General features: G+C 38.0%; 1 protein-coding gene across 1 annotated transcript in view; it reads left to right on the top strand.

Annotated features, from left to right (window-relative positions):
• UTRN (utrophin) overlaps window positions 1–24,806 on the top strand; it is a 341,981-nt gene that overhangs the window by 217,236 nt on the left and 99,939 nt on the right. The window contains exons 53-54 of the mRNA XM_058801643.1: window positions 7,436–7,608; window positions 12,961–13,117. Of these exons, the coding sequence (XP_058657626.1) occupies window positions 7,436–7,608; window positions 12,961–13,117 (330 nt within the window). The remainder of the gene's footprint in view (window positions 1–7,435; window positions 7,609–12,960; window positions 13,118–24,806) is intronic.

Genomic DNA, 24,806 nt, shown 5'->3' with positions numbered 1-24,806 from the left:
AGTAATGCTTAGAGGTAGGAGGTTTGGCTTTGAAGTGATTGTGCTGATGAGCAAGAGACTTGAGAATGTTATAGAACAGATTGTTTTCATCTGTTTGTCAGCAGTTCTAGGGAAACCTCACTTGCATGTTGTAACACTGTTAAGATTTGCTTTGTCTTCTTTTTTTCACCCTATGAACTTCCTGTATCCTGCAAGACCACAGTATGTAACAAAATACAATGTAGTTTATTTATGAATCAAAATAAAACGCCTTAAAAATGTGATCTCACAGTAGGAGAGCAGGTTGCAAAGCCTTATTCTGTGTTTTTTTAAACTTCAGGATGTTCTTCTTTTAAAGTGTAAACCAGTGTTCTCCTCAGTAGTTACCAGTTATGTTTATCAGGGAGAAGTATGCTTGAGACAGTCACTATATAGGATCCCAGCATGACTCTTTCAAAAGTAGCTAAGAGTAACAGTAAAAGGATTTGGAATCTGACTTCTTCACTGGATGGGTCACTGGCTCCTCTCTTGCTCCCAGTCTGTCATCTGGCCTTCACTCTTCTCTTGTGGCTGCTGCTGTGGTAGCCTGTAAAGATAAGGACATGTGCCAGACCCTGAGATGCTTCATGACTTCATTAAGAAAGAAATTTTTAACCAGTGTTTCTAATATTTTATGAATCATACAAGCCCTGGTACTTGCAAACTCCAAGCCCTCCCCTGTGACTTTGAATATTCCAGTGTTTATCTTAAAGAAATCGATCATAGCAATCCTCACCAAAACTTAGAGGTCTCACAGCTCTGCTGTATTTTTTAGCTTGAAGCTTGCTGTGAAGTTTTGTTGTCTACTGTGCTGAAATTTGTAATGCAACATAAAAGGCTACTTTGGTGCTGGAGAAGGTTAACATTTTATTTGGTAGACTTTGACCATAGACTTTTAGTCTGTGCTTATTTAGCAAGTTTTCTTTTCCTTTTTTTTTTTTTTTTAACAAGCTCCCTTCCTCCCCTGCTTCATCTGTCCCTCTTATGATTCCCCACACACCCATCCTGTCCTTCCTGAGGTGTTCGTTGCCAGGAGAAACAGTGCCATGACAGCAATCCTGGCTCGTAAGCTACTTTCAGCTCTCTGGATTCATTAATGTATGTTCTACAGAGAGAATGATGAGTGCTGTTACTGTGGTCGTAATGCAGAAGCCAGATGGCATTTGCAGAAGCTTGCACGGCACTCCCTTCCTATGCAAAAACAGAGTCACATTACACTGCAGTAGGCTGGGCAGTTTTGGCTTTGTTCAGTCATAAATATGTGACTGCTGGAATTAGTATTAACACATTTATGGTGCCCCTCAGATGTTGAGTCTATGCCATGCAATGGAGCCACAGAGGTTGTTGAAGGCAGTATGGTGTTCTCAGCCTTCCTGTAAGTGTATCATCATTCTTGTGATACAATGAATTTTTAACTACACCATATGTCACCTCTTATCCAAGAGGCTTAAGTGCGCGTCAAATCAACTTTTTAGAAACTTTATGTGTTGGTACAAGGCTCTTGGTAATAAAAACCTTTGAAAATTAGAAGTGAAAAGTATCCCAAAATGGGTTTTCCCCCAAAAAGGTCCTGGTTTTTCTTCATGAAATATCTGAGAGTTTAAGTGGTAAATACATTTTTGTCATATCTACAGCATATTGCTTTGATCTTACACTTAAGTTGCAGTGGCGGCAGTGATATTCAGTATGGTCTGTGTATGACACTTGAGAGAGGTTTGATGTTCATCTTTATGCACTTCTGGCAATAGTGGAATTAAGCTAATGGCAATTCCACCTAAAAGTTTTCAATGTGTACACCTACTTCTGAATGTGAGTTCATTGTAAATGGATTGCTTAACAGCAGCAAACTAACACCTTTTCAGAGGCCACTGCAGGCAGGCCTCTGGAAGAGCAGATGGGATGAGCCTTTCTAAAGGCATGACTGTTCTCTGACATCAGAGGAGAGACTTCCTGGATGAGATGAGATTTTTATAGCCTTCTTTTTACATGAGCATCCCTTTTTCCCAACTACTCCCAGCATTTTAAGGCTGAGACCAATAGAAGTCCAGTTTCCCTTTCACACTGGCTACTTTGATACACCTCTATCCTGCCCTTCCTTAAGAGTCATCAGAAAGTGAAAAGCTCCAAGTAAAGCAGAGGCTAAAAGGAATATCTACCACAGCAGTTTTGCCAGAGGCAGTTGGCAGAAGCAGGTAAAATGTACTTGGTTCAAGATAAACTAAACAATGTGCTATTAAAAAAAAACAAAACAACAAAAGGTCAATTCCTTTGCTACCTGCAGTGAGACCTCAAAGAGCGAAGTTCTGGCTGTGGTGTGGCGTTACGTCTGTGGTGTGCAGTTATGTCCTTTGGTTGGCACTGACATTTTTCTTCCACCTATTCCAGCTTGAAGATTTTTCTGCAGGTACTTTGATGAGCCATCATCACATTTATTCATGACCTTTGAAAGATGCAAGTGCAGCATTTCTGTAACCATGTCTTTGCTGACTTGAGTGCTGTCAGTGAAGGCAATGGACAATCATTTTCATGAGACTTTCTGTACACCTGTTTCACTCACAGGCATCATCTGCATTGGGTGCAGGAGGTACAAAACTGTTCTGGCAAAATAGCCTGGGAGTAACTTTTGCTAAGGAAAATTCAATTTTTCAAGCTGATTTTCATTTATGAAGAATCAACTTCAAGCCCACTAATTCCTTTTGAGATAAGCATGTGGTTCAAAAGCCACATACAAGAGATGTATCTGGGTATTAAAAGGTTGTAGCACTCTGTGTGCCAACACAAGATGCTGCCAGGCTTGTTGCACAGCATCGGCATTGTACCTGTATGTCCATTTCTTGCAAGCCATTTGTCGTTTGCATGGCATAACTTGCCATTCCTGATATGTGGTCAGATGTTTACAAAAATACAGTGGAATTCTGTTTCCTAATAAACATAAAAATAATTGGAGTGTAATCCAGAATTTTGCTGTATGTAGTAAAAGATTGATGAGTCCTGCCTTTAAACCCTATGTGAAGCTATGATTTGGTACAGAATGCTGTTGACTTTTTTCTGGAGAGACTAAGTTGAGTTTTGTGCCCTATATGTAAGAAAAATTTGATTAGGGTCTTGATAAAAGAATCTTTAATACTATGGGAACATATTTCCCTTACAAAATAAAATAGCTTCCCTGTTTTAGATCCTTGTATTATTACCCCAGAATTTTTAATAGTGAGAAATCAATACAGTAACACTTTGTATGTTTCAGAATGCATAGTTTCTTCTACTTTAATTTGGTCATAGAGTTTTCTTCCATTAGTTTTTTTTTTATCTTCATTAGTTGTGTTTCTATCTTCTACAAAAGTATTTGAGCCCTGTAAAAAGGGAAATACTTTGACTTACCATCCTTACTGGTATATTGTCAATACAGACAAAACCTGAAAAAATGTGAGTAGAAGTGAATCTAGTTAGTGAATAGTTTAGAGCGTAATCTAGAAGTGAATAGTTTAGAGCGTTGCAGAGTGAATTAGAGACCCTCTGGACTCATAATTTAGAAAAAAGATGCATCATGTCTGAGTTTGGCTTGGAGCTTTCTTGCCTTTTTTAAAGTATTGATAGTTTCCAAAGGACAATTATGCCTAATGCTGTAACTGCTTTTAACATATCTTTGCAATTTATAAGGGGGAAAGAAAAGACAAATGTTTAACAGCTGATTGAGTTGGGTTCCTAAATTGGGTTCTGTTCCAATCTTTCTCATATACTTCATTTACCCTGGGTGTGTCACTCCAGTCTGCCATTGGGCTGTTCTAGTAGCAACTTGTTTTTGGGTCCTTTTCAGTACTTCCATCTGCAGCCTTACTGAGTGGCACATATTTATACATTCTTTAAAGACACATGCTCTTCAGTTGTCATTGCATGATCATTTAGATTTTATTCAGTGGGAGTTAAAGCAAGAAGGTTTTTATTATGGAGACAAGGTTTAAAATCAAATCCAAACATATAACGAATTCTGCAGGAAGAAAGGTAAAGAGGGAGAGAAGCAAAGAAGGCAGAGAAGATTCAGAATGGAAATAAAATTTTGAAATCACCACATCAAAGTGGGAAAAGGCAGCAGTTTGATCTTAATACTTAAAAGGAATTTAGGGAAGTGTCAATGTTTTAATAGTCTGGCTAGTGTTAAGTATGATCTAAATGCCAAGCTAGTTATTTCTTCTCCTTTCTACCTTTCAAACTTTGGAGCTTTCACCTTGATTTATACATAGGTTTATTTTTTCCTCAAAAAGCTTTCTTTTAATTTAGGGCATTAATCCTGCAAGCACTTGCATGTGAACAAATATGTTGACCTCTACAATAAATTATCAATTCAGTTTAGCAGCCAAGTGCACATAAATATTTGCAAAATTAGCAAAATATGGCATCTTTATAGTAGTGCCTTAAAAAAAGTTGATAAAGCAAGAAGACATTTTCTGCTTGTAGTGTATTTCTTTAGGATTTTGAAGGTTTTTTCTATTGTGTTTTTGTTTTGTTTTTCTCTTCTCTGCCCTTTGATTTGTTTCACATGCACTGGGAGACCACTCTGGTCCATATCCCTTAAGCACTGGGCTGAGAGCAGTGATGGAGTTCCACAGTTCTATCTCCCTCTTTATGCGGCAAAAGCAACAGAATTTTTTCCTCTTCTCCTGCATTCCCTAGTGTATTGCCCCTGTGACTCTGAATATGGGAACGTCCACGTGATAATAGGGGAATACTTAGAGTTTCTTCTAAAATATTGCAGAATTGAAAGTGGATTAACTCTAGAAAGAGTTAATCCTCACTGGGACCCAAGCAGGCATATTCAACTTTTTCCATCCCATTTTTTGCCATGTAGAGGACAATAGAGAATCAAAGACCAAGAAAAAGGCAGGAGAAAGAGAAATAATAGATTAGGAGGAACATAAATGGGGGGGTTTACAGAATGAGAGTCCTTTCCACTTTGAAGAAAGAAATTTGAAGGTAGGGCAACCACATATTTACAAATAAGACCTGAAAGACTTGGATAACACTGTGAATAAAGGAGCATATTGCCAATTGCTAGCAATTACAGTAGTCTTAGGATGAGGTGGGAGCCCATCATCCAGAAGACAGTGCCTGAATAAAAATCCAGATGTTTTATATCATTATTGGAGAAAACTAACTTATTGTGCCCATTTCTTGCTGTTAGTAATTTTTCACATCCCACTTTCCTGCTGTACGTCTTCCATGTGCACACTGATGTGGGGTATGTTATTTGATTTTCTCTCCATCTTTTCTTTGAGGGCTGTGACAAACTCACATTCAATAACTTTATCAATCCCATTGGGTTATCTATCAGCTGGCAGTGGTTGGTTGGATTTTTTTCACCTGGAAAATGGAAAGCAGAAATGAGAGAGAAGTTAATTATGAAACTTTATTCTTTGAACTGATTTGTCTCAACATGGTTATTACAGATGGGACTCAAGAATGTGAATGGCAGATTTATTGTGCCTTAATCAATGTAACTTGATGACTGGAAAATGTAAGAATCAAACCCATTGTGAATGAAACATTTTTGAGCAGGCATGCAGAATTGTCGTCTCAAGTAAAACCATAGAATGCTTTATGAAGGTTCTATAATGAATGGATTTACAGTTAATATTGTGATTGTAGAAGGAAGATTAGAGATCAGTTTGTTTTTGATGAAGTTGTCATTTGTGACTTTGAAGAGGCCAAGAGAAATGTTTTGCATGACCTGGCTTTTGTAGCACAAATTCATTGTACTTGGAATTGTAATTCTGTGCAGTGGCTGTACCTCCTGCTCTGTGGGATTGAGCTGGGTTTCACTGCACCTGCATGCATGCTGGAGTTGTAAGGACAGGAGCTGCAAATATTTTTAGATTAGCACCTAATTCAGCTAGTGACTGCCATTTTATTCGGGTTGGCTGATCATCTGACAATTCCATTTTGTTTTTTCCTTTTAAATGTCATTTTTGTTTCTGTGTTTAGAATGGTGATTTTTATCAGGTTGTTTCAAAGACAGAAAAAGTGTTTTTTTACCTGCTTTAAAGAAGGGAATCTTAGTGCAAATAAAAGTGGTTGTCCAAAGTCACACAGTAGCTTTTCTGGCCATACAGAGCTTCACCAGTGCTTCCCTCTCTCTCTCACCTCCTTTCCCACTGCCCCATCTCTCCTCCCTCCTCTTCTTCACCTGTATCCTGACTTTTTTGTTTTCTTTCCTAACTCTAGAAAGCTTTCATTCTATCTCAAATTCATGGCTACTTTTCCACTTCCATTTGTATATGTGCCAGCAGGAATACATCTTTAGGATGGGGAGGTAAAAAAGCCCCTTCCTTTTCTGCGTCTGGGAACAGATGGTGATTACTGAGGAGTTGATTGGAAGAATAAAAACCTTTAACGAATTTCAGATATTTGATTTCCTCCTTTGCAAAAGAAGTTTATTTACATCTGCATCAAGTTCCTGTCATAATCTTCGTTGATTAATCCTATTGAGACAGCCAGTACACCTCCTGGCTTTCAACACATTTACATTGCTTTATTGGAGTATACATAGATGTGATGTATGGATGCTAGAAACCATTGGCAGTGGTGCAGGAAGTTTTGTTTGCTCTTTTTATGTGTTTTAAAAATAATACTGTGCTCAATTAGATGAAGACAATATCTGTAATGTGTTTCTTGAGGCAGATGGTAGATGAGAGAATAAAATGTGTTTAATTTCTAAGGGGAGGAGAAATGAATCAACAGAATGGAAATCACAAGCTTTTCTTTTTCTTTTCAGTATTTACTATGAAAATCAGATTATAATATATCCTACCATTTTATGTCTAACTCTCCATATATTCAGGCCATTATGCAAAGTAGTTTAATTGTAAAAGTGGACTTTTGGTTGCTGTAACCATTTAGCTGCAGTTTAGGGTTTAAAGTTAAGATTTTAGTTAAATGCTGTGTGACCTAAAATACTAGGTAAAGGCTGCATTTCACTAGACTATTTAAAGTTTCTGGAATGTTTTGTTTCAAAGAAGAAAGAGATGACATAGCTAAGGCTGAATCGGTGTAATTTCTGGAGAGGAAATGAGTTTTAGTGCATTTGCAAATGCCACACTGTGTGAAATGCGTGGGTGAACAGGAGACAGTTAGTTACCTTCAGTGCTACAAAACACAACATCACAGAACTTGGTGTTTATAAATCTACTTCCTTTTTCACAGCCTTGGATGACTTTCAGACTCCTTTTATCACACTTAAGAAAGCTAGACCTTTTGTAGTGACGTTAATAGGACTGCAGGTTTTCTCCTGTGCATCTTTTATCAGAGACACCCAAGGAAGCTGGAATACGTGCTCTGTCCTACTGTTTAGGAGCACTCATGAGAGTCAGCTCTCCCCTCCTCTACTTACAGAACTATGTTTGAACTTTTCTTGCTGGTATTTCAGGACATCCAAGCTGAGATTGATGCCCACAATGACATCTTTAAAAGCATTGATGGAAACAGACAGAAAATGGTGAAAGCCTTGGGGAACTCTGAGGAAGCTGCTCTGCTCCAGCACCGGCTTGATGACATGAACCAGCGCTGGAACGACCTGAAGGCAAAGTCAGCTAACATCAGGTAAGTAATGAAAACATCAAGGTGTAGTGGGGGACAGGTCCTTTCTTCTTAGAGGTTGACAAATATGACCACAGCATTGAAATGATCCATGTACTCTCTTTCATGAAGGATCCCTTCATGAAAGTGGAAATATTGAGTGGAAATATTAAAACTTGGTGAACTTTTTCACCAGGTAGGCTTAACTACTTTTTTTCTCTTCAGAGCTTCACAGTTGTAGCTTGCTGACTTTGTACCAAAATTTCCAGAAAGGTCATTGAGTCTTTCTATTGCAAATCAATGGCAGTGTCAGTGAAATAATTCTGCAAATCTGCCATGACTTTGAGGAGAAATCAGAGGTTTGTTGATCGTTTTGTTTTTCCAAAATTTTTGTTTTGAGATTACTAAGTTACTAAACTTGCATCTTAAGTATCTTGATCCATTTAATTGGTTTTAAATTATTAATTCAAATTAATAATTCAGTTGCTGCTATTCAATTTAAACATTTTTAAAGTACTTATATTAATCAAGGAATGCATTTTACAGTGTTTTGACCCTATCTGTGCCAAGCTTAAGTGTGATAATAGTTAAATCTCAGTGATGCCACTTTTGAAATAGATACTGCCATGTTCATTATTGAATTAAATTCTACATGAAAATTAATTACACAGAGGATAATTTCTAGAGCTTTTAATTGCAACAACTTGCTTGTTGGTTTGAGAAAAGTGCTCCTTTAAAACAATGTTAAACATTCATATGGATATTCCAAAGGCCAGGAAAATGAGCCAACCTTGAAATTCAGGCACAAGAGTTTGAATGACTGAAATAGAGGGGAATATTTCATACTTACTTTTCATGTAAATTTTATCCCATCACCAACCTTCAGATGGTGAACAGTTAAATGAAACTGTTAAATCAGCTCCTTGAAAGCCCTTGGAGGACTCGAACCCAAAGAACCAAGCAGTTTGGTGTGGGGCCTTGCAGAGACTGGCTCCACCACATGCACAGTTTAATGCAAGAGCTGTTGGACTTGAGATGTTAAAAGCTCTATTCACAAGTTGGTGTGAGAGAAAGACAAAAGCATGGTCTTAAAATCATAGCTTATAAATTGTGGAGTCCTAGCAAGAACCATTGGGTTGCTTGACCATTCCTGGGCTTGGTCATAATTTGGGAGAAATGGATGGCCATGAGAAAGGGCCTTCAAACCACTTATCCTGTACAGCTATGAGTTCCAAGGCTGTAGTACAGAAAGATTGATTGTGCTCAGAAATTGAGAATACATTTTCTGAATTCAGACCCATCTTTTCTGTTCTTCATAGTCGTGGCTTGTGTATCCATTGGACAGCATTAATGTTGCTCTCCTGGTACCTGCTGTGCTGCGGAGCCACATGTCACTGGAGATCAAAGTGTAAGATAGGCAAGACAGAGAATACTGGTGCAAATCTAAGAAAAGGATATTATCCTTTCAAATCTCAGTCACTACTGAAAAGAGCATAGTATTTCTGAGTTAATGTATTTGCTCTGCTCTTTGATTGCAGTTCACTTTTCTAACTTGTGCAAGAGTCCTGAAAGCCTTCGTAGGGGAGTAACAAAGCATAGAAGTCTGTTTGCCTTCAGTTTTTGCTTTCTTGGTGTATCTTTTTACAAGGATGAATTGGAAAGCAAAATTATATGGATGACTTAGTGAGAACAACATGTAACTTCTAGATGCTAGGACTGAAAATTAAAAAGCTGATTGTTTCATAAAGGGTTTTAGCTTGGCATAGTGCTTCTAAATTAAAGTTTCTCTAAGCTCTTTAGAATATTTTCAGGTATGCATACATTCCAATTATTCTGATTTTTAATTGCTGAAAATACTGCTCTCCTGAAGAGAGATTGCATGAGTTTTTCTCATCACTTCAGTCCTTAGAGCCGGTGTTGCTAGTCACTGTGCTGAGTTTACTTCTTTGCTACTGTAACTAAAGGGAGTTCCAAACTGGAAAAGCCGTGCTTTTCTGACATATTTTTAAATCCACAGAAGCTGCTTAAACCTGTACTTGGAGTTTCTATGATGCTGCACCTCTCTCCTTGAAATTGTATAGACTTAGCTTCTTTCTTTTTCTGTCTTTATCTTACTCCCAGGAAGAAAACAAAGCTGCAGGCTTGTGGGGGGTCTGCTTTTTAAAGCCAAATGTTTAGGGGAGATTCGTTTCTCCTAGGGCAGGAGGTGTGAGGATGTTAGTGTTTGGGGGAGGGTAGAGGTAAAAGCATGGGACAAACGGAAAAGGAGTTTCTCTATATTTAGACCACCCACCAATCTTTTTTAATTCCGTGTGTTCCCTTGCCACTCAGCAGGAAAAGTGCTACCTCCATAGCAGAATCAAAAGCTGAGGAGGTCTCCAGCTGTGAAGAGAGCCTCTCAGGGTCAACAGAAGGGGAGTTGTGTCAGAGTTGCTGTTTTCTGGATGATTTTATTCAGCATGGGCGGGAGGGGGAGGGAAGGGTTCCTCTCAGTCTGGTCAGTTGGATGGGAGCATCTGTGTTCTTCAGGTTCATCCAGGATTCCCTTAGGAGTGCTTTTGCATACCCAGTGGTTGCTGCTGGTGAATATTTGTGCTCCAACTCATGCCCAGACACAATCATCTATAACTGACCTCGATTTTGATCAAAGCAGATTCTTAAGCCATCACTTGACCTAGTAAATCCCTGAGTTTGCCAATTCACTTGTCACATGAACACAAACACCTGAAGCTTTGTCTGCAGGTTCTTTATCAGTAAGGTACCAACTCCAAAGCAAAGGCCAGTAATCCCGAGAGAGAGAACAGTAAAGCCCAAGAAACATTTCAGAACTTCTGCATAGTTTATCTTCTCTTCCTGATAATGTCTGTATGACAAATATAAATATGATACTAAAACTTTACACTGAATTGCATTTTAAAGCATATCTTGATTCTCTTGCTCTTGTGCAGCATTTGCTTTGAATGGGATTTACTGAATGTGTTTCTTTGTTCTCCAGGAGAATTGAATGCTTGTGTCTGCTTTTCAGCTGCTGCATCTTACTTTCACTTTCAGTATTGCTTTTGATAAGATTAAAAGGATAGTATTCTGGAAAAATCCAGGCTGATGTGATGAGTTTTTCCCTGTTTATTTTTTCCCTTTTTAATATCTTTCTTTGGGAGGTTAAGTCACTTTGTACTTGGTGAAAAATTTTGAAGTCCCTGCTGGTGTAGTCCATTTCCTCTCCACCCCGTACTGCCCTACCTCTGCAGGATTAACTTGCACTGGACTTTGAAACCATGTGCTTGCTAGTGTTATTTTTGGTATTGACATTAATTTGGCATGCACACAAGTACTTAGTGGTAAATTACAATGTGTTTTATCCTGTAATATATGCAATATCATTCTCATTTATATCAGATTAGTTGTTTTACTATGAATGTCATTGCATTGTATGTTACAAAGTGGTGAATCACCCTTAAATTGTCCTTTATCTAGTTACAGGAGTTTTTTCCCTCCTTACAAAGCTCCAATTTATTTTGCACACAAGAATTCCACTAAATAATTAGAGCAGAATCTTGAAGCCTCAGAGAGTGCCAGTTTTGAGGGGTGAGAGCTGCTTATATATGCTAGAAACAGTAATATGTCATCATGAATAGAGATTTCACTATCAAATGTACAGAAAGCTATAAATCTAAACATTTTAATTGTAGTTGCTACTGGAAATTCTCAAAGATACAGATATACTTTTTTAGCAAACAGAAGCTAATAGCAACACTGTTAAGTTCAAATGTGGGCTGCCTTGGCTTAGATGAGAGGGCAATATGTCTCCTCTGCCTGATAAGTAAGAAGTATAACTCTTTTCATTTCAAGAAAGAAGGGCCAGTTCTGAGTACCTGAAAAAATATCAGGAGAGTGGAGACAATACATTCCGCTCAGAAGCTGCTGGCCTGCACACCAAGGCCAGCACAACTTGCTTGTGCTTCAGTGCATGGTGGGATGCTGACTCTGCATTTAGGCCTGACCTCCTAGAAGCTTGTTGCTATTCAGTGTTGTGATAAAGGTATAAGTGAGACCAATAAGGGACAATAGAAACTATAACACACAAAATTATAGGCAATAAAATGTCACTTCCAGCAACTACTTTAGTTTCATATTTTTTCCCAAGTAGTTACTTTCCTTCACAGGAGTGAAGAGATTAGGTTCCTCTTCCTAAAGGTACTTGGTGTATCCTTTTCAGAAATATGGATTTTTTTTCTTTGTATTTCCCTCCTTATATACTCTTACTTGACTTCTTCCTTGATTCATCTATGCTAGTATTGCTGGGAGATCTCAGTGTGGCCAAACTTAAGCTTGTGTTGGATTTAACCTTGTAGCACATCATCCCTTCAATCCAAATGCTGTTGTATCAGCCCCAAACATTCACTCTAATGTCACTTGAATGATAATACAAGCTAGGTGAAAGTTTCTAGGTGTGATTCTCAGAGAATCAGAAAAAAAAAAGATAGCCAACAGTGTGCAAAATAGGAAAGGGAATAGAGTTTACTTCATTCATCATTCAGAAGCAGGGAGAAACTTGCAGAACTGGTGTCAGACTACACTGAGAATCATTCAGCTCTACTCCCCCCTCTGTGTGAAGAAAGAAACTTTTTTTTTGCTGATATAAATTAGACACATGCTGATCTTGAATGATAGCATAACAAAGAATGACTGCAGTAAAAGAGGGGTAGGCAGTCCCTTTTGAAGATTTCTATGCATATTTTTGGCACTGCAGGGAGAAGACACTGAATCTCAAGGTATTTCTGAAAATTATTATTAAAGAAAAAGATATTGTGGAGTTTGATTTATTTGTCAATAAAAGTGAGGAAAAGATTCACTGTATTAGTAGTCTAACAACATTGATGAGAGATGATTTATTAAGCAACCGTGTGTCACTGACTGATATGTTCAGCAGCACAGGCAATTTGCTATTGATAACTACTGGTAGAACACACTGGATTTTGCTTCTGGAGAGGCAAGGTCCTGGTGTGAAAGAGTTCAAGTTTGCAGTGCTTTAGCTCACAAAACAATGTTTGTGTGTGTTGCACAACAGTGGGGGAGTCACTACAAAACACAGGAATTTTTTATGTTGCTTAGACTTGCAATGTTCAAGGTTTTTGATAAGTTACAGCACCAGGGACATATTTGTCTGTGTTCCCCTGTTTCTCCTTTGCTTATTTTGATTTGGTGTGCAAAGTGTTCTGAAATAAGGTTTGTTTTTTTTTTTTTTTTTTAACACAAAGTTGCTTTGTAATTAAGCACTTGAAACTTTCTCATCTTAGTGATGGAGTAACTTTGTTTGTTTTCCCAAGCTGGTTTTGCCATTCAGGGCTTTAAAGATGCTGTTATGCTGTATCACAGGGCTCACTTGGAGGCCAGTGCAGAGAAATGGAACAGATTGCTGACATCCCTGGAAGAGTTAATCAAATGGCTGAATGCAAAAGATGAAGAACTGAAAAAACAAATGCCTGTTGGAGGGGATGTTCCAACCTTACAGCAGCAGTATGACCACTGCAAAGTAAGTTGCTTAAGTTTTATGGATATGCTACTGTGAATTATGGAATGAAGCAAATTTTTGTATGGGGGAAATGATGAATGCTTCCTAGTGACTTATTTCTATAAAAAAGTTCTAGCTCTCCACCCATTTTGCTTACTGCCTTGCCTATTAAGGCACAACTAAGATACACTATAAAATTTCATCTAAACCATTTTTGAGGCATATGTTCAGTCTAAACACTTTTTCTTTACTGTTCCTTGATATTTTAGGAATTCTGATAGGTGAAGCTGTTATTTTACTCTAAAAGTTAAGGCATGCAAACGTAAGAAGTGACCAAGAGTCATGAAAGCAAAGATGAATGTAAATTCAGTAAAACTATGAACAGTGCCCTTCTATGTGTTATTAAACTCAACAGTGATAGCAGCCCCCTACCCATGCACATTTACACTGCAAAGATGACTCAAAAATATTTCAGAGAGCTAAAATTTTTGTATGTATTGTGCTGTTGTAACTATAGCATGGTTTTCTGGTTTTGCTTGTCCTCTTCTGGTTTGTATGTGACAGACTATTAATTCCTCAATAGTTCTCGACTGTAAAATAGTCACTTGCATCTGCATTTCTTCATTCATATGTGGAGTCTGTCTTCCCAACTCTGATCTGTAATCAAGTGAAGATGGTTTTGCCATTGGAAAAATTCAATCTAGTGAAGCTGGTTCCATCTCATTTGTTGTTCTGTACAGTGTAAAGAGAGAAAGAGAACAATGCAGCATTATATAGCTAATTGCATGATAAGTATGTTCCCCTCTGCCAGCTACACTGGTGTCTTTTCTGCTGCGGTGTTTGGTGAGGGCAAAATTTAAGTTTGGAAAAACTTACTAATACAGAAATACTTGGAATACTGTGGGGAAGTACAGTATGAGCAGCACTTTTGCATCTTCACTACAAAATAGAAGTGCTTAAGGAAATCTGCATACGTTTCTTCTTAATTTAGTCTTTTAAAGTAAATTTATTAGCATAAACTCAGGAACTTTGTTTCTTGAGAGTTCATCTCTTCCTAATCCACTTAAAGCATCAGGCTCTGTTTGTAGGTGCATCTGCTGTGATTCTTTTTATAATGATCAAATGGTGTATTGCTAGTGCCAAAGAGCAATAAAAGGCTGAAACAGAGCCAAAATTATTTTGAAGGAGGTCAGTAGAAGGTGGTAGACCTCTACAGGTTGTTTTCTAAAGGCTTGTTTGTGTCTTGTGTAGATAACAGTGTGTGCACGATAGTAGCAAATAGTACTAGTAAGTGCCTCTCATCTGAAGAACGCAAATTGATTTATAAAACTGGGGCTTTATTCTGAAGTGGAAAAGTTTAGTAGTAATGGTGCTGGATGGCTGATTTGGACCACTAGTGAACTGCAGCAGTATGAAGGAGAGAGCACCCTGGCCTGTTTAATCCTTGCCCTTATGCTTAAAGAGTAACTGATATTTTGTTAGGTGTCAAGGTTAAGACTCTCGTGAGTTTATCCGGGAGCTTTTGGAGATTATTCTTTCATTTTTCAAAAAGGCAATTTTCTTGCAATGTCACAGTGAGTATTGGATATAGTTGCCTGAGTCAAGTATTTAATATGAGCTGCATTAATGGTCTGCAACAGCACGAAGTTAAAGCCATCCTGAGTATCACTTTATTTTTTATATACATATGCCAGCAAAAGCACTGTATACACTTGCAGGTATTTCTTAGATGATATTTGGATGACTATTTCCAAACAGTTATTTTGTTTGGGGAATCAAGAAATTCCCATATATCTTGTAATGATACTGTGTATACCAAAGACCAATTATTAGTAGACAGCATTTCACATTCTGTTAAAGTGTTGCTTATTAGCTACTGCCAGAGGAGGGGAGCTGAACCACAGCTGTCTATTGGTTTGATTCTCATGGCAATGCTTCACTGCTGTTTCTTAGCAGGAGCTGTTCATTCCTTGCTGAAGCTGCAGTTTACTAATAATAAACTTGATCAAGTTGAAAAGTTGTTTTTTTCAGAAAGAAAGTGAAAAATGAAGGGGTGAAAAAAAAAACCAACCAAAAGCTGACAAAATAAAACCCCAAAGTCTCTAGAAGTCCTTCTGCTTCCTCAGCAAAGTTAAGTGATTGATTGATTGATTGATTGATTGATGTAGTTAGGATGCTGGATAAAGTGTCCAGGAGGGCACTTGGCTGAGGAGCACAAGTTTTATTCCTGTAATAATTTTTTCTTTTCAAAAGATTATGCCACAACTGCCCTTTCAGTGGATTTTTTGTAAACTTTCTATAATTCCATGTTGTCAGTTGCTCTGTGCCTTGTAGTGTGGGTATTGCTGGCTGGTGTCATTTGCTTTGCTGTTAAGGTGTTCATTTGGAATTTCCTGTTAAGCTGGGAGTTTTCAATGTTTAAGGTGTAACTGTGTCAGATGAATATTGCAGAGATATGATTTGATTTCCCTAGCTCTGAAGGATACTCCCTTGATTCCACTTCTCATCACCAGCTGTCCTGGTACTTTTTAAAATGTTTCTTTGCCCATGCTTCTTCAAGCATTAAACCTCCTGAACATTTCATTTTTAAGATTTACCTTTGATCAAAGGGGTTTTTTATGATCCCTTGTTGAGTTTCTGCAGCAGCACATCAGCTAACCTTGAAAAGGTTCTCCCAGGTCTGTTTGTGTGCCTCTGCTCTCCTCTTTCCTTTAGTTTCATACCTAAATGTAGATTTGAAGTTGTCTTGATGCAAATTGAGCAGTTCAATACCTCACTTTGTCTCCACTACTCTGTGACCCATTTTCTCCGTTTTTCAACTTGCTTGCCTGATCTTGTCCTTGCTGGCACTTCCAAATCTAAGTGGTAAAATAGTGGCTCAGCTCTGTAAGATGTGCCCTCATGATAGTCCCATCTCCTTTGCTTTATTTTTCTGAGTTCTGTTGTGTTAGCATTACTTTTTGCCTCTAGTTACTCAATAATTGTTGTTTTTATTAACCTACTTTTTTCCCTTCAGGTACAGGGAATGAATTCTTTGCTTCAACTTAATGGCACTAATTCTATAGACCTCTGTTAGTATCTCCCTCCCTCAGTGCTTGGCTTCAGCAGTGCTAGATAGATAAGTACAGTATTCTGTGACAGTTTGGGTTGGCTCACATTGTTTGGGTGCTACTGAGGTCTGTTTGGACCGGAGGAAAGAAATGGCTTGCTGTTTGATTTTTAAACTTGTTTTTGTTTTAGATATCTCTCATTCTCCTGTGTTTTAAAAGCAAACATTGCACAGAATACTGTTAATAGGTTGATTTAGCCTATATTTCCCAGCTTAACAGAAATCTTTCAGGATGTGGCAAATATTTATAATTTTTTGACTGTTTTTGTATGTTGTTCAGCCAAACTTCCATCAGCTGGAAGTTTATCACATACTAAATGCTGAGTCTATCAATAAGCACATCTAGTCTGGGTGTTGAGTGTTGCTCTGTGTGTTGCAGGGGCAGGGCAAAAGGAAATTTAAACAATGGTGCATGAATTTCCTATTTTGATTATTCGCAAAAATTCTTTGTCTTTAGAAGAGGGGTTGTGGAACAAGAAATCCTGAGAATACTGGAAGATTTGGGATGGTGAGAAGTTTAAAAGTACTTGCGCTGAAAAGTTGTTCATATGGAATGTACTTACAGCTGAGTCTATATTCACACTCCAGAAGTGTGGGACACAGGGAACAGTTTATAGGGAAAAGAAACCAAAGGCACTTAGCCTTTCAGAGTTTACTGCCTTTTTTTCCCCCCCAAATTTTATTTTCTCACTGTTGCTAGTTCTTAGCAGCAGTTCATGTTTCCCTTTCATTCTGTTCTTTACCAGTCTTCCATGTAAATATGTATTTAGGGTTTTAATGTGTGTGATGCAAATTTTGGTCAGCTGCATAGACCAAGAACAAAACCCCACACCAGCTCATCAAAACTGAAAAACCAGAATCACCATCCCAAGCCTGTTCTTCCCAGACTCTATCCCTCAAAAATCCACTCCTACTTGCATATTATAGTATGCCAGAAAAAAAAATCTGCAGCATTACCATGAAAAATTAGTGGAATTGCTGTTTTTGTGCTTGTGCAAGTACCTAGGGTCACACGTGTGTACAAGAGGAGGCAGCACAGATACTGACACCTTGTTCTTTGGAGATGCACTGGGACCTTTATGTATCTCATTTTTCTACTGATAGAGTTTCTGACTGTAGCTTTTTGAAAGTATGCTTTTGCTAAAATACAAAGAGTCCCTAAAAGCCATAAATCAGTGTGGTTTAGATTCCAGAGAGAGAACCAAGATGTTTCAAATTGAGCAGAAATGGGTACCCTCTTACATAAATCCTGTTGGCATGTGTCTGCATAAATGAACAAATGTCTAGCTAATGCTAAATAATGCATGCATCTTGGATCAAAGAGATGCTTCACTTAGCTTCATTTGAGCTCAGAATGAATTGGCAAAGGACCTGTGAATGTTTGATTGATAATTTTATATCCAAGGATAGGTCATTAATATTTTAGATACTCTTCAAACTTTTTGGGTTGCTGTCTCTGTATTTCATGTTTCAGACTTGTTTTGTTAAAGTAATCAAACAATGAAAGTTGTAGTATTTCAGTTTGTTTTACTCAGCTGTTTTCACTTAATCAAAGGTGTTAGCATAGCCAACTGGAAACTACTTTCTATGTGTTGTTATCCCTTCAGGGTGCCTGTAATTCTGTTATTCTCTTAAACAGTGGGAAAACTCTGTGAGGAAAAAATCTATTTCTAGCCTTGAGCTTTTCTTCGCTTTTTCAGTTTGCCCCTGACTTTGGGCAACAGGCTTCTTCTTAAATTACTTCCTACTTAGTTATTCTAGATTTGTTTTTCTGGTATATTTTCTGTATTAAAATCTGTTTCCATGTTGGGAATTACTAAATCTAAGAATGAAAACAGAAGCATTAAAGTATTGGTGCTGCTTTAGGCTATACTCTTAATATACTCTTAAGTATAGAAAAAGCTTTATTAATTGTTACTCATTTTATCACATAAGACACCAAGTACACAAAATCTCTGCTGCTTAGAGGTGGTCAGCTAAATTGGTTGGTCAGTTAATGAGTGGTTGCTAAAACGTTAATTTTGACTACAGTGTGAGCTATGAAAGGAGAATTAAGTGGTCCATGGTTGGAAGTGGAAAAGCAATACAGCCGCTTGCTTAGAGGAAGAGCTGCAACTTGGTGTGATGGAGAAGGATGTGATAGAAGCAGGAGCTTGAGCAAGATGTACCACGCTGCTCTGAAGCAGCTCTTTAAAGTCAGGATGTGCTTTCAAAAACTGCATGCTCTAGCAAGAAGAAGAATAGCCTTCCCAATAGTCTATCAGCATTACCGAGGGGTATGAGAACTCCTTAAGTAAACTCTTTAAAAACTTAAGAGTTTTTTAAGAACTCTTGAAATTTGGCATATTTGAGAGTCCTGAATGTTGATTATTGGTGAAAAAAATCAATTGTACTACGCTGGAAGTATGTACAGTACAAGGACAGTACAACTCATTAATCTTTAACTGAGACTTTTCTTTGTGGGTGTGTTTAGGAGGAAAAAGGGGAAATTGTGGGTGGGAATATTTTGTTACAGGAGAGGAAGACTGTAGTTAATGTTTGAAGTTAAATGAGGATGCTCAAGTGGACAGACTTATATCCATTGCTCACTAAGGATTTTTTTAAACTGATTTGTGCATTACATGACTGATTCAGGTGTGTGTCACTGCTTTCCTGGGCTTTTTCTCCAGAAGAAAGATGTGCAAGCAAAAGCATGGGACAAAGAATGAAGTGTTAAATTAGGATGCCAGTGCAGTGTATTTTTAACTTTGACAAAAAATAGTTTCTCCTGGCTGTATTTCATCTTGTTCCCAGAAGTGTGGTTGTCTTGCGATAAGTCAGGAAAGTTGCAACAGATCAGTACTTAAAATAATAAATAACCTGCATAATAAAAGAACAAATTATTCTGTCACTAATGCAGAGTAAAGCAGGTTATCTTACTGTGGAAAGAAACAATTCATGGACACTTTTCCAGTACAATAAGTGAAACATTTCTGTGGTGTTGCCTTTTTCATAATATCATTTTGATGTACATAGCTCGTGCTGCTCTTTCCTGAGGAATCATTGTCTCATTTGTTTTAATCAAAGACTCCCACATAATTTTTTAGGACCTCACTGGGTCTTTTTCAAACCACTGAATAAAGGAAGATTTGTAGATATCCTCAAATACCTAAGAGGTCATTCTGACATTGCTGTGGAGGATAATGCTTGTGTCATAAATTAGGCTTACATTGCAGAAACAACACAGCAATCAGCCTTTCTCTTTGTCCTTAAAAGACTGCCTGTTTCTGTGGTATCTATTTATTTCACCTCACAAAAGACCACTCTAGCTCCATCACTGTTAGGAGTAGCCCATCTACAACTAATGACGTCTTGTAACATCTTGATGCACTGGAATGTAGCAGACATCTGTTTCTCTCCTGTGTCTTGTGGCTGGCTGTGGCCTGACCTTCAGGGGTGAGCCATGAGCACAGCCAGGAAAGGTGATGGAGCACAGGCACATTGGTGACTGATTTTTAATCTCCACCCATAAGACAGGCACTCTATTCTCTTAGCTACATGTGTTGTTCATCTTGCTGTGTTCTTCTGACTCTGCTATATTCCTCAGGAGCTAAAGTGACTGCTATTGCATGTGATACTTAGGATGAAGTTGCACCAATGCAATATTTGACACTGTAATACAACTGTGGCATTTTTTTGTCATTTCTGAGGATGCTCAGTATTTTGTTGGCTGTTTTTTGATAAGTGGCATATTAAACAAATTATTTCTGGGACCTGGCAATGAAACTCCAAAGACCTTTTCTCCTAAGCTGTAACTGCTCAGAAAAAGGCTCATGGATTTAAATTTGTGTATGTTTTTTTCCTAAGATCAGTTAGTATTTCAATTGCATGTAAAAATGCTGGGTGCCTCCTGAAACCCAGGGATGATATGTCACCAGATGAGCTGCCTCACTGGATCCCAGAGATGGGATGGTATAAGGAAATGAGACAGGACATTTCTCTGAATGCAAATATTGTTTTTTGCTGAGGTCTGTTTTTCCAAAGGCAGAGAGCCAGGAAAAAACACTGGCACAGTCACACTGAATCTGTTTTTTCAACTGGAGAGTGCTGCTAGAGGGCCACAATAATACAGGATCCACTGCCATTTTTTCAGATGCTTTCATAGCCTGTATTAGAGATGAAAACTGTTTGTCCTGCTCATACCTTTCTCATTTTGACACCAATTTGAGGTTCTTTCTGTATAGTCAATAAAGCCAGCTCAGCTTTCCTTGATTTCTCTGGGGTCTGTTTTGATAAACTAAGAAGAAACTCTATTTACCAAGGCTGTTCACTTGTTGTTCAAGGGGTGGAGTGGAGCTTGTAGAGATTAATGCAAATCTTAAGAACCTTTTTATATAACTTTCACTTTTCCATGTGAAATCTGTGCAAGCACTAGAGAGATTTATTTTCTTTCTTCTTGTGTTCTTCGTGGGCAGAGTCCCCTATGCATCACTGTTTTGGAGAAACTGAACAGATACATTAGTTTATGATGCACTTCTTAAATATACAGTAAGAGAGAGGCAGTTACCACTTTTAAATCCTCCTGAAACTTACTGCATTTGCAGACAGGGGCTGGTGAAGAAACTTTATTTTCTGTTAAGGGCATCTTAATCTAGATCCTGCTTCTTGCTGCTGGAGACCCTTTAGGGAAGAAGAATATTTATTCCAGTTAACTCCTGAACTCAAGGATCCTCAATCCCTTGTTATTACTGTCAGTAATTCACCCTAGGAAGATCAGCAATAAATTGGAAAAATTGTGTTTCCATGGCAGCCGCCAACTCCTGTTTTCATGCAGATTCTAGAGACTGAAGCTACGTTTCAAAATAGGGGAGGGGATGGGCTTCTGCTTTTTCTTACACTTTTCTGTTAGTTTTCCTATTTCGGTTTTGTTGCACTTTTAGAATGCAAGGGTAGTTATTGGTTTAATAGGCAAGGTAATGTCACAGGAGGTATTTTGTTCTGGTTTGTTTTCTTTCCAAGAACTCTTAACCATAGCTAATAGTTGTTCCTAGACAGTTACCACACATCTGTATCTTCTGACCTGGGTTTCAGTGAATTTCTCTCCTCCAGGGTGGTTAGTCTGTGGGGCTGGGAAATACCTAGGAGTGTTACTAGAAGCGGTTTTCTTCTCTGAAGTTTTAGTCTTTCAGCGTGGATGCCAAAGGGTGCTAAACCGAAAATGATGCTTAAAGATTTGAATCTTTCTTTTTAGGGAAGCTGCTGGAGGTTATATTTTTGCTAGCATGTGTTTCCTTCAAAGTGAATTCAGTGCTGTGCTTCAGAAAGGTGTTATATTGGGTCTAGAGTTCCCACTCCCACACCTTGAGCTGCTAGAGGTCCTTACTACTTACAGACTCATCCAGAGTTAGTTGTTTTGGGAGAAAGATGGAGGTTTTTTCTTTTAATCAGATTTGGAACCTGAATGGCGCCTTTTTGGAATCTCATCTTGTGAGGCTGGTAACATGATTCCTTTCCTCACGCCATTTAAAGTATCGTCAGTAGTTCTCCACATCAGAAGACTTGGGGTACCCTGAGCTTCAGTATTAAGGTACAATTCCTCCATGTAGTGCTGTGCCTGGTAGGTCTGCAGTGTCTGCAGTCATTTCTTAGAGTTACTGGGATTACTTTGTTTTAGTCAGTAGATTACAGAATTTTATAAGCATGGTGTAATTAAGATAGAAAATATTTTCTTGACAAAGTGGCTGTTGATTGTGTGGGTCGCATTCCTTTTGGTTTATGTCTTGGCTTTGGGGTGGCTCTTTAGGCACCTCTTTCTGGAAGGAATGGTGTGTTGTCCTCACACTTTTACTACTAATGAGTTATTTTACGTGTTTATTTGGTCATCTTGTAATTTATTCCCCTATAATGTGTGAGGACACTTTAAAAGCATCCTGTACAAAACCTAAGTTTTCTCAGGGGTCCTTTCTATCTTGTTGCTTAATGACAATGGAACATTATGTCAGTGCTAGTAGTGAAGCTACTGTGTCCTAAAGTGGTTTCAAGCACTATATATTAACTAGATGTCCAACTTGGTAGCCTGCTCTGCTAAATACACAATACAAATGCAGCAACTTCTGTGACATGAACAGTCTTTTCTGATTCTGCAGTGAATGAAGATCAGCATTAACTCTAGTTTTTGATAGTCTGAGATGCTATGCTATTACTGATACATGACTGTGCTGTTAGGTGGCTGCTGTTGGTTATTCCTGTGATGCCTCAGGTTTTAGCTTTTATATTTTTCAGATTCTGTACTGCTTTAGTGTATAGTTCTGAGCTTCATATTAAGGGATGGTAAGCTCTCTTCACAGAGTAGCTAGACAATTTCTTCTCTTGCTGGGACCAAGGACAACTGATCCAAATTTCATGCTCAAGAGCATAAACAATGTGGACTGAAGAGAGAAAAACAGGAAGGATGAGACTTCATCAGCTAAAGCTATAACTGGACAATTAACTCCAATATGCTAATGGCCCAGAACGTATAAAAGTGAGAACCCTCATGACTGGTCATCCATTTTGTGACCATTTTGGGTTCATCTTGGGTGTAGCACTGGCTGGGCTCTTGTACTGCCCAAGGTGTATCCGTTGAGGCCTTCTAATAAATACCTACTTTATCCTTTAACTCAGTTTAGCCTCTGTTCCAGGTCTGCCTTCACAAGGCATCACCTATATCCTGTTTCTCTGTAGGACAGATTTTGAGGAGGTGTGGGAAGCTGAATAATTCTTCTGAATTTCTGGCCACTGGGGGCTGTTCCTTAAATGAACAGGCATAGCCTGTAGTGAGAGAAAACATTTCAAAGATGTTCTGAAAGAACTTAATACTTGCTGCTAATGGTAATTCATGTATTTTATGATAAGATTTTAATCTTTTAGACCTTTCTTGTTAAATGAATGTGTAAATCTAGAGGAAAAAAATCTCTATGCCAATGTTTGATGGTATAACACAATATGCCAATGATACTTCACAGTCAGTTTTATAGTATTGTTGTCAGCAATTATGTGTTTGCAAGCAATGTTTAGAAGCTTGAGAGTAAACCAAAGCCATTAATCATTAAAATGTTCTGATACATTTTTTTTCCCTTTTGTTTGAAGTCAGACTGAATTTTATGCATTCTGTCTATGTTACTAAGGAATTTTTAGTCTAAAAGTCCTAATATTGGCAACATAATAGATCTTTAAAAAACCTGCAGACTTCCTCTCCCTTGAAACAGCTGGTTTGCAACTTCCATGCTTGAACAATTTTTAAAATATAAAGTAAAATATTGTGATTAATGAAAGGGCTATGCTGATCATTTTATAAACAGTCATTAAAAAATCCATATTTTATAACTGTGTGATTTACTTGGGTCTAAATTAAAATTTTCAGTACCAACAGAGGCTTGAATGATTGAATCCAGTCATTACTTTTATTAGTATATTTTTCATTAAGTCAGTATAACAGGTCAGCAAGAATTTAATATTTGCAGTAATAGAAGAGAGAATAGTAAATGAGAGTTTTAAAGAAATTACTGGAACAAATACAAATAATTTTTCTGTTATATATTACTGCATGTCATTTAAAATTTCTTTTCACCTTGTTCTAGGTTTTATGCAGTCTGTATTTATTTACCTTGGAATCAATCTGATATGAAGTCTTTCGTGTTTCTTTCTATTTTTAAAATAACAGCTGTTTGTACACTCTCTCTTTTTTGGTTCCATCTTCTTTTTGAGTGATGGATGTGCCTCAGAAGAGAGATGCTAGGATTTTGTGTAAGCATTCACTACCTTGAAGGGATAAGGTTCAAGCCAGGGGAGAAACCCTCCAACAGAACAAAATGCTGACAATGTAACATTTTGATGCCCTGAAAGGAGAGGGAAGACTAATTGCAAAAATATTTTTATCATCAAATAAATGCAAGGGAGGGGGAGGGTGTGATTTTTAGGTGAATTTCAGTGGTATCTGCTAATTTTATCCTGTGCGTGTGATTTTTCAATCTCAAGTGTTGTTGCAGAGAGGTACTGAGCAATACTTGATGCTGACATCAGCGCTGTGGTCAGCGCCTCTCCTCACATCCCTGGGCAGGGAGGCTTTCAGGAGCCTCAGTCTTTGATACTGAAACAATTCCCCAGGCTTAGACTGAAACACAGACTGCTACAAAGCAGTCACGCTTGGTTGAAATTACTCCTTTTCAATAGGTCAACCTCATTTGAGATGATTTTATGATGATCTTGTATTCTTCTGTATGATCATGCAGATAATGCCTTCTGACATTTCTGGCTGCTACAAGTTTCTTAGTCCAGTGAGCATGGGTGCTTGGCTGCAGTTTCTCAAACCCTTTTTTCAACTGTGTCTTCCTACTTATGCTTTGCATGGTGCTGGTGCAGCAGCACTGGAAGAGAAGGAAGAAGTTATTATCTTAATGCTAGATCTATGAAGGAGTGGCTAGTGGTAAGCACAGCACAGTATATGAAACAAACAAACAAAATCCCATTGGTATTGTAAAAACAAAGGTACTTTTATTGCTAGAGAGAAAACTAAACAGACACAGGTCAGATGTGAATCACATTATTAATGCTGTTCTGGAAAAACAGCTTGGGTATCAAGAT

The sequence above is a fragment of the Ammospiza caudacuta genome, chromosome 3 (assembly GCF_027887145.1).
Source record: "Ammospiza caudacuta isolate bAmmCau1 chromosome 3, bAmmCau1.pri, whole genome shotgun sequence".
Classification (NCBI taxonomy): Eukaryota; Metazoa; Chordata; class Aves; order Passeriformes; family Passerellidae; genus Ammospiza; species Ammospiza caudacuta.
This window is presented reverse-complemented; position numbering and strand designations above follow the sequence as displayed.